Source organism: Babylonia areolata, chromosome 18 (assembly GCF_041734735.1).
Source record: "Babylonia areolata isolate BAREFJ2019XMU chromosome 18, ASM4173473v1, whole genome shotgun sequence".
NCBI lineage: Eukaryota > Metazoa > Mollusca > Gastropoda > Neogastropoda > Buccinidae > Babylonia > Babylonia areolata.
Window position 1 is genome coordinate 2,871,792 of NC_134893.1, and position 10,907 is coordinate 2,882,698.

A 10,907-nucleotide genomic window follows, 5' to 3' on the forward strand; every position below is an offset into this window, starting at 1 on the left:
AAACCACTCATACGTACTAGGAACGTTGATTAATTAAAAGCCGAACACACACCGAGTCAAACAGCGTAACTACAGTATCGCCTCTGTACTGAGCACTGCTGAGTTTCAGTTTCAGTTTCAGTTTCAAGGAGGCCCTGAGCGTGTTGTCCGAAACGCTACATGGCATCTGCTGAGAAAAAAGAAAGAAAGAAAGAAAGAAAGAAAGAAAGAAAGAAAAACAAAACAAAAACAAACAAAAACAGACAGAAAAAAGGACTGAAAAGGTAGAACTGATACCAAGTATTATTGGGTCTGTTGTATATTGAGGAGACTACTACACATCTCCTACAAGGAGCACAAGACCAATGACTATGTGCGGAACCTGGTCAGCAACCTTGTTGGGCCCCAAGAACCACTGCTGGCGACTGTCAAACGACGGAAGATGGCATGGTTTGGTCACGTCATACGACATAACACCCTCTCCAAAACCATCCTGCAAGGGACTGTAGAGGGAGGGCGCAGACGGGGGCGGCAGAGAAAGAGCTGGTCCGACAACGTCAAGGAATGGACCAAAATGACGATGCCAGATCTCCTCACGACAGCTGCCAACAGAACGGCGTGGCGAGCAGTGACATCTTCCTCATGTCCCCCCAACGACCCCAGCGGTCGAGGGAATGAGTGAGTGAGTGAGTGAGTATATGGGAAGGAGTAATGTATGGGAGCAGTGGGGATGGTGGGAGGGGTGAAAAAGCATCCACTACCCCCCAAAAACAAAACCAAAAAAAACTCAAAAAGAAAAACATCATCATCATCATCATCAACAACAACAACAACATACTGAACTGTAAATTGTTGGTGTGTGCTATTTTCTTCTGCATTCATACTTTCACTGCAATTTTTCTCCCCCCCCCCCCCCGAAAATCCTTTAGAAATTTTCCACTTGTCTGCACAAATTTTCGCACTCCCTTTTTTCAGTAAATCATTGATGAGTCATATTCTATACACAAATAAGTGTGTGTGTGTGTGTGTGTGTGTGTGTGTGTGTGTGTGTGTGTGTGTGTGTGTGTGTGTGTGTGTGTGTGTGCGCGCGCGCGCGCGTGTGTGACGTATGTGTGTCAGTCAGTGTGACTGATTGTGTAGACTTCTGCTTCTGTCGAGCGCGATCACGTATATCTATAATCATGTATATCAGATGCAAACACACACACACACACACACACACACACACACACACACACACACACACACACACACACACACACGCGCGTACATACTGTATCTCTCTCTCATGCACTAGACGTATACATTCGTAGAAATGGGAAAACGGCCTGTCTCTCCATACACTAAAGGAGTTTTTATATGGACACCCACAAATTTCTTTAAAGCATTTAAATGTACCTTTTCAGAATGTACCGCAGCGCTCTGCAAGCCCCACAATCAGCTCCATATAAAGCAGTCGGCTGCACTTGGGTATAAGAAAAGTCTTCAAAAGTACTTCAACAAAGTTATTGTTGAGCATGTACAGTCGTTTTAGGATATGTAACAACGCATTTTTCGCTTTAACCCTTTCACTGCCAAACTCGCATTTACGCAGCAGCTAGGTAGAGGACCCATGTCACTGAAGGGTGACCAGATCATGGGTCTGTTATCCATGAACCTACTGCTCTGTATGTTCGGTGGTAGGATAGGCCATATTTTCTACACATCACAGGGGGAATCCTCAGCTAGTCTTAGACATCATATTTTCTGTGTTTATTGCACAAGGAAATTTTGAACTCCAAATTGACTGGCAGTGAAAGGGTTAAGTTCCTTGCAACATCTGTACACGCTGCTACAAAACTAAGACGAATGGAGAAATGAATACCAAGGTACTTGTAATGTTCAGTTAACAACCGGCATTTTCTCGCCTTTGATGAACCACTTTTGTCTTGCTGCTAAAACCCCATCTTTTCTGAATACAATGATATCACTCTTGTCCAGACTGACTTACAAGTTGAAGCTTAGCTGCAGCAGTACACAGATTGTTCATTTGAGTCTTTGTCCAAATGACTTTTCTGACAACACAGGGCTCTCTCGTCGGCTGATAATGATTATGGATAATTCAATAATACCAGGTGACAGTGTTATACCATGCCTTGCATTTTCAATCATTTCTGGTGCTAATAATGTCATAAACAGTGAGAAGAAGACAGGACTGCGTGCAACTCCTTGCTTAACACCTCTTGTACATTTGATGTAATCAGTGCGGTCCCCACCATATCTGACCCTAGCTTTAACATTTTTTGTACACACTCTTGATGCATTTAAACATCTTACTTTAGTTAAATTCTTTTGAAATAAAGGCCTTGATAAACTTCTTGACACTGAATCAAATGCTTTTTCAAAATACAATTTACGATTTCAAGGGAACTGCTTCTGTATTATTGCTAAAATTGCGACAATAGAATACTCTTTCTTGACGCCAGCTGGCCATTCACCAGTGATATCTTTTGTTGAACCCATTCCTATAATCTACAATTAATTATAGAACTTCATAGCTTTCTACTAATATCACATAACGATGTACCCCTACAGTTATTTGGATAATCAATTACCCCTTTTTTGAAAATTGGCAGAATACTTGATTCTGTCTGTTTATCAGGAAATACTCCTTTATCAGGAAATGTTCCTTTATCATGAAATACTCCTTTATCAAAAAGTGCATTGGAAAACTTTGCAAAGAAGAAAGAAAGTGACAACATTTCCAGCATTTTTCTAATAACCCAGTTTCAAATTATACCACGTGGGCCTGCCCATTTTCTCGTCTTGAGTCTATTCATTGCTAATGACAGCCGTCCTTTTTAGAAACTGGTTATCAAAACAATCCATATCATTCTCAGTATCGATAAGATTTTCTTCATATTCATCAACACATGTATCAAGAAGTTCTTGAAAATGTTTGTACCTGCAGTAATCAGCGATATCGTCAGGTTGTGTAACTCTTTCCCTTTGAAATCATATGCACGTGTTTCCAAACTTTCTGCTGATCAATATCTTAACTAAGTTCTATGATACTGTAGATTTATGTGTCTTTTCTTTACTCTTCAACAGACTCCAGTCTGTATTCCGGCTCTGCGGGCAGTACGACAGACGCTTAATCTTGCACCTTTGATGTCTTAAGACTTATGATTCATTTAGTAAAGTCCTTGCCTTAGGTTTTGCACACACACACACACACACAGACACACACACACACACACACACACACACACACACACACACACACACACACACACACACACACACACACACACACAGAGGATTCTCTCATATGATAGCTGCTACCATTCATTATCAAACTAACATGATAATTATCACATATGGTAACCTAAATTCACCGTTTCAAACACTAACAAACCGTGGCAAAAATCGTTGTCTCTCAGTGTCAGCCTGTAAAGACTGCATGAGCCTACATGGTTAAACCAAAATTGTTAACCAGTTAAATCCCCCAACCCCACCCCACTGACCACAAACACACACACACACACACACACACACACACACACACTGGCACTCCCGGCCAGTCATTCACTGACCTCGATTCCACTCACTAGAAAGAAAGAAAGAAAGAAAGGCAGGCAGACAGAAAGAAAAAAGAAAGCAGATAAATAAGCGTGCCCGAAGGTCTTCAAGCTCCCCCTCCCCTCCAAACCCCTCTTCCCCCCCCCCCCCCCATTCCTACCGCCCAAAACAAATAGAAATTCGCAACATACACTTGGCTCAGACAACGACCAATAAAATAAAAAAACCGGCTGCCCCCTTCCCTCAACCGTTCCTTTTCCATACCGCTTTTCAAGGAAAGAAAATTTAACGATCTTAAAAGGAGTTATATATAGCATAGGGTGGTTTTTCTTATAACCAGGCCGACTCGGCAAGTGTTCGAAAACGTCGTCTGCTAAAACACTGGTTTACCCAGAGTCCCGGAACAGCGCCAACCAATAGGAAGCCGTGTTTGTCACGCTTTGGGGGATTCCCCTATTCTTCCTCGCTTTGGTCCGATCCCCAACTTTTCACGAACAGAGCGAGAGGGAAGTAAGAAGAAAAAAAAAAAAAAAAAAAAAAAAAAGCAAGCAAGCAGCAAAACGAGCGAGCTCGCACACGCCACGTGGTGGAATGCTAAAAATAACCTGACTACGAATGCAAGCTAGTTAAAAAGATGTGCAATGTTGCGATTGCCGCATACAAGAACTTGAAATGAACGTCACTTGAAAATTAAGCGGAGTGTTGGTGTGGAGTTTTGTGTTGATACATTTTGCTCTGTCGGAAAGGTACGTTTTTTGTGTCTCTCTCTCTCTCTCTCTCTCTCTCTCTCTCTCTCTCTGTGTGTGTGTGTGTGTGTGTGTGTGTGTGTGTGTGTGTGTGTCAAGGTTTGTGTGTGTGTGGGTGTTTGTGTTTGTGCCGGTATGTGTGTGTGTGTGTGTGTGTGTGTGTGTGTGTGTGTGTGTGTCCCAGTCTATATTATAGATGTTAACTATCTCGTTGCCACCCCCCTCCTTTCTCTCTCTCTCGGACATAATTTGAATATTCCCTTTGTGGTGTTACGCTTTTTGCGAAGCATATTTTGTTTGTTTTCACTTACTTATGAAGGTAGGATAAAAACAAGCCTTGTGTGCTTGTTTATTTTCCCTTGAAATTATTGATTAATTAATCCTTTCATTCAATCATTCATTCCGCATTCATTCATTCATCCATCCATTCATTCATTCATTCATTCCCCCTCTCTCTCGCTATGTCTGTTTGTGTGTGCATGAATGTTATCTATCCCGTGCTCATAAATTATCTCCCTTCGAGGTCTCAATTGATTTCCATTTTTGTCACATTAGCTAACACGGGTACAAAGAAATCCTTCCAAAATGCGGGGTGTCTTGTCAATAACTGATATCCATATGTAATGATGATTAAAAAAAAAAAAATATGCATTCGTCACCCTTTCCAGTCCGGTCAAATATAAAGAGAGCAAAATCTAGTCATTTTTTTTTTGGCAGAAGCAGAAACTATAATCATATGGTCACATTCTAAAGTGAACAGAATCAAGTTATAGTTTTCCAGTTTTCCAGGAGCAGTGTCTTGTCATATCTTAACATGAGCAAAATCTAGTCATGTTGAAAGAGGTGCCCCCCTCCCCCCACCCCCAACTGCCCCCCCCTTCCCCCCGTCAAAACAACAACAACCTTAAAATGTTGTTTTAAAAAACACAAACATAATTAATGAAACCTTGTTCTTCTTCTTGCAAAAAAGTAGTATAAAATACACGGTGCATTCTTTTTTGAAACAATGAACTAATCATGGTTTGAAAAGTTGATCCTCAGTTCCCTTCAGCCCCCCCCTCCTCCCTCCCTTTTTTAGTTGTTGATAAATTACCGAGCGATATCCGGGGATTGTAATACCCGCCCTACCTAGTCATCCTCCCATCCCCGCCCCCCCCCCCCTTTCTTTTTGTCTCTTTCTCTCTATCAAATTTGGCGATCTTACCATTGATGGTAACCTTTCATGGTTAACCATGTTTCCTTGTGGAAAAAGTTACTGAGGAAACTATATCAGCTCAACAAAATGAAACATTTCTTTGATCAACTATACTCGCAAACTATAATTTTTTTCCATGCATATATTCAACCTGACATTAAGTGTGCCTCGACAGACTGGGATTTAGAAAAAAAAAAGAAAAGAAAAAAAGTTTGAAATCTCTTATAAACATTACACAGACGTTCTCTCAAGAGTATTCTTCTCAAATCTTCTATTCATGCCAACGACTACAAAGAAAAAAAAAAATCTTTTGGTCATAAATGTCTTTTTAATAAGGGTGTTTTATGTATGAAATCATGAAGAAACCAGTGCCACCCTATCTTCAGAGGAAATTTCCTGAAATAAATGTTCGTAGCAAAAAGTACCAATTTACCCCTCGCCCAAGAACTAACCTGTTCATGTCATTTCTCAGGCATTCTGGTTGTGAATTATGGAATGAAATTCCCGACTATCTGAACAAATAATTCGACTTTAATATCATTAAAAAAAAATCCAAAAGTGCAAAAGATATGTAATGGAACAATAATGATTCATTCTTGCAAACCTTTTCATGTTTGAGCTTCCAGTAAGAGCTTCTGGAAAGACGATGATCTTCTTCATTTGCTCTCCAACATTGCGTGAACAGGAAAAAGAGCTCGGCAGTATTGCGCGCGCGCGCGCGTGCGTGTGTGTTTGAAGTTCATGTTATCTTTGATTTCGGCGTTGAATCCCCTCCCTTGCCCTCCCTCCCCCCCTTTTTTTAATGTATTTATTTTCAACCTGTCTTACGTGTCCATGCTGATTAGGGGAAGGTGTAAAAAAAGCTTTCAGCTTATCCAGCTGACCTGAAATAAAAGATTTGCCATTTGTCTCCCTACCTCTTTCTCCTTGTCTCTCTCTCCCTCCACCCTGTGACTCTCAAAATCGTCATTGAAAATGGCATTGTTACCTAGTTGAACGTACTGTCACGACACAGTGTGCGTGCAGGTGTGCGAGTGTGTGTATGAATGTGTGTGCGCGCGAGCGCGCGTGTGTGTGTGTGTTTGTGTGTGTGGTTGCGTGCGTCTGTGTGTGTGTGTGTGTGTGTGTGTGTGTGTGCGTGCGTGCGCACGCGCGCGCGTGTGTGTTTGTGCGCGTGCACGCGCGCAATAATGTATGTTTGTGTGCGTGCGTGTCTTCATGCGCGCTAAATCTTGTGTCAAACGTGAAACACAGCTCCTACTATATGAAATACACATCCTTTCCAGTCTGAAATCGTTCACCTCTCCCCCCTCCCTTGTTGACTCAGTTGTGGAGCTGTAGACAGATCAGTATGACCACAGGCCGACACCCAACGACAGTCATTTCTAACTTGATGAATGTTCTGTCACCGCAGACAACAACAACAACAAAAACAACGATGCGAGAGGCCGAAGCTCAGCTCCAAGCTTTGATCCAGTCCACCGGATCCTACACCCTGGGAGGAGGAGAAGGAGGAAGAGGAGGAGGTGGGGGAGGAGAAGAAGGAGGAAGAGGAGAAGGAGAAAGAAGAAGAGGAGGACCAACCACCAGCACCAGCACCACCACCCCCCCTCTCCAGGGATTTCAGGGACTCGGTGGCGATCCCACTTCCTCATCCTCTTTCCCACACGCCTCCTCCTCCTTCTCTCCTTCCCCTTCTTCTTCTTCCTCCTCCTTCTTCAATCCTCCCTCCTCCTCCTTTCCCCCCTCCTCCTTCTCCTCCTCTTCTTATTCCTCTCCCTGGAGCTTTCACCCCTGCAAAAGAGGAGGAGGAGTAGGAGATGGAGTAGGAGGGGGTTCCTATCATTATGCACATCAGGGGAGCATCAGCAGCAGCAGCAGCAGCAGCAGTGGTTGCAGTTCAGCGGTGACGACTGTGTGGGGGGGAGGGGTGGGGACTGTGTCGTTCGACGCTGCCTTGATCCCCAAGGTGGTGATGAGTGACGGTGGTGATGCAGGTGGTGGTGGTGGTGGTGGTGGCGGTGGGGATGGTGACCCAATGGAGGAGATGGAGAGGGTGAGTAAGTGTGTGTGTGTGTGTGTGTGTGTGTGTGTGTGTGTGTGTGTGTGTGTGTTGTTGTTGTTGTTGTTGTTGTTGTTGTTGTTTTTCTGTGTTGTGCTGTGCTGTGCTTCATCGTGTGTGATGTAATATTAATGAGAAGAAGAAGAAGAAGAAGAAGAAGAAGAAGAAGAAGAAGAAGAAGAAGATAAACTAGTGGCCATGGTAAAGATGCTGATAGGAATAATAACGAGTAGCAGAAGCACCAACACACAATTACAGCTTCACTTATAATGATAATGATGACAATAATGCAAACACCGCCATCATCACCACCATCACCATCACCACCATCACCACCACCACTACCACCACCATGCTAATGAAATCAATATATCGTGTGTATGGCTATTGCTTGCTGAATATATCTTGCTGCTTTTGCATTCTTGTGCAATATAGTGTCAGTGTCACTGAACAAAACCAATCAGGGCTTGAAGGGGTGGGCGGTTTACCGTGGCCGGATGCGGTCCTTAATCGATAACATAAACAAGTTATTCTGAAAAGAATAGAACAATATCGATATAAACTAATAACTAGTAAGCCTAACCCAGTGGAAAGCGGTTTTTAGAATTTTCGGATTTCGGAACGAATCTCAACGAAATAAACCGTTAATGATTCGGAAATACGGCTTGATTCGGGAGACTTACAACCTGTTATTGGTATGACTGAAGATTTGTTTTCATTCTATGTTTTACGTCAAATTTAGTATTGGCAGATAAAGTATTTCCAGAGAAAATGGCAATGTTAAGGTTTACCACACACACACACACACACACACACACACACACACACACACACACACACACACACACACACACAACCGAACATAGACTCACTTTGTTTACACACATGAGTCAAAAATCATCAAAACAATAAACTCATTTGATTAGTTACAATAAGATAAAACAAAACAAAACAAAATGAAATTATATAGATTAACTCTCTCCATACAACCGGCGAAAGGGTCGACGTTAACAGTGTTTCACCCCAATTACCATCATCAAAATATTGCAAGCGGAAGGCTCTTATACTGAAGAGGTGAATGTTGGCAGAGAATACCACAATTCTGACGACGGAAGCTAAAGGTTGGGTCATTCAGACACCCACTGCACATCCGAGGGGTCTGTGTAGAGGAGAAGAGAGGACTGGCCGTACTGAGTGAGTTAAGATGAAATAAAATGAAATGAGATGCAAACTAAACTAAACTAAACCAATCTAAACTAATTTAACTAACCTTAAGGAGAAAGGTGGCCTAATGGTTAAGATGATCATCTGTCAATACAGAGAGTCCGTGAGGGTCTGGGTTCGAATCCCGCTCTCGCCCTGTCTCCCAAGTTTGACGGACTGGAAAATCAAACTGAGCGCCTAGCCATTCGGAAGAGATGATAAACCAAGGTCCCGTGTGCAGCACGCACTTGGCGCACTGAAAAAGAACCCATGGCAACGGGCGTGTTGTCATCTGACAAAATGATGTTGATGAAATCCACTGTGCTGGTCAGGCATCTGCCTAGCAGATGTGGTATGAGCGTACATGGATTTGTCCGAACTGAAGTGACGCCTCCTTAAGAAACTAAAACTGAAACTCAGCTGAACTCAACTCAGTTCAGCTGAACTCAAACCAACTCAAATTAAATTGAATTGAATAAATAGAATGAAAGAATAGGCGCAGTAGAACAACACAATATTAAGACGATTGTCCTGTAATAATAGACGTAGTAGAAAAAAACACGATATCAACACAATTTCCGTGTAATAATACGCGCAGTAGAAAAACACAAGATTAACACGATGTCCTTGTAATAATAGGTGTAGCAGAAAAACACGATATTACGATGTCCCTGTAATGATAGGTGTAGTAGAAAAACACGATATTACGATGTCCCTGTAATAATATGTGTAGTAGAACAGCACAATATTAACACGATGTCCCTGTAATAACAGGCGTAGTAGAACAACACGATATTAACACGATGTCCCTGTAATAACAGGCGTAGTAGAACAACACGATATTAACACGATGTTCCTGTAATAACAGGCGTTGTAGAACAGCACAATATTAACACGATGTCCCTGTAATAACAGGCGTTGTAGAACAGCACAATATTAATACGATGTCCCTGTCACCACACAGGCCCGGATGCGACAGCTGAAGGCTACCCTGCGGAAAGAGCGGAACAAGGCAGCCGCCAGACGATCCAACCTCAACAAGAAGATCTTCAGAGACCAACTGGCGAAGGTAATTTAATCCAACCTACCTGTCATTGCAGTGTACGTGGTACGTTCTGTCACACCTTGATAACTTAAAAAGTTGACTGCCCTTAACTGAACAAAAATAAGGAACAAAAAGCAGTAACCCCCCCCCCCTCCCCAATCACACACGTACAGACACACTCATGCACATGCACATGCGCGCGCGCGCACCCACAGACTACTTATAATTCACAATACTTATATTTTCTTTTCTTCTCCCTTCTTTTCTTTTAGTTTGTTTCATTTCTGGGCGGGGTGCACAGAATAGCTTTGCACGGCTACAAACTTTTCTTTTTCTCTTGCAGTGAACCAGAGCTGAACAGTTTCATAACCGACGTCTGTGCTTTCAGAAATCCATGGAACTGTGGGAAGAGAATCTCCAGCTGCACCACGACATCCGGGAACTCAACAACCAGCTGAGTCACTTCCGGCACATGCGCAGAGTCATGCGACATGTGTGTCAGCCATCGCTGCCACCGTCACTGCCACTGCCACTGCCGCCACCACCACCACACCCTGATCTTCCACTACCACCACCCCCATTACCCCCCTTTCCAGTGGCTGTCTGTCGATGATTAATTAACAGGTCCGAATGAGAAATATTGTAAAGCAAAGCTGATGGCTGAACGGTTTATTATCAGTCTTCTTGTTTTTGTTTTTGCTTGTTTTGTTTTATTTTTGTTTTTGGGGGCCTTTTCCCACTGCCACTAGTCATTTGCTGATCAGTTAACACGTTGAACAGTGATACTTGAGACAGTGTACAACTCATATCTGCGATAACATTGTAAAGCAAAGGAAAAAACAACCCCAAAACCCCAAAACAAACAAACAAACAACCAACCAACAACAACACCAACCCCCCAAACCCTCCCCCCCCCCCCCCAAAAAAAAAAACCCAACCAAAAAAACCCCCAAAGAACAAAGACTCACAGATACACAGACACACACACACAGACATACACACACACACACACACACACACACACACACACACACACACACACACACTTCTCCACTCCCCTCCCCCGCACCCCTCCCACCCACCACACACACACACACACACACACACACACACAGA

General features: G+C 43.0%; 1 protein-coding gene across 1 annotated transcript; it reads left to right on the forward strand.

Annotated features, from left to right (window-relative positions):
* Window positions 1-4,108: 4,108 nt before the first annotated feature.
* On the forward strand, window positions 4,109-10,706 carry LOC143293134 (uncharacterized). Its single transcript, XM_076604049.1, has 4 exons — window positions 4,109-4,286; window positions 6,896-7,537; window positions 9,711-9,815; window positions 10,180-10,706. The coding sequence occupies exons 2-4, from the start codon at window positions 6,920-6,922 to the stop codon at window positions 10,402-10,404; spliced, it is 948 nt and encodes a 315-aa protein (XP_076460164.1). The 5' UTR covers window positions 4,109-4,286; window positions 6,896-6,919; the 3' UTR covers window positions 10,405-10,706.
* Window positions 10,707-10,907: the final 201 nt, after the last annotated feature.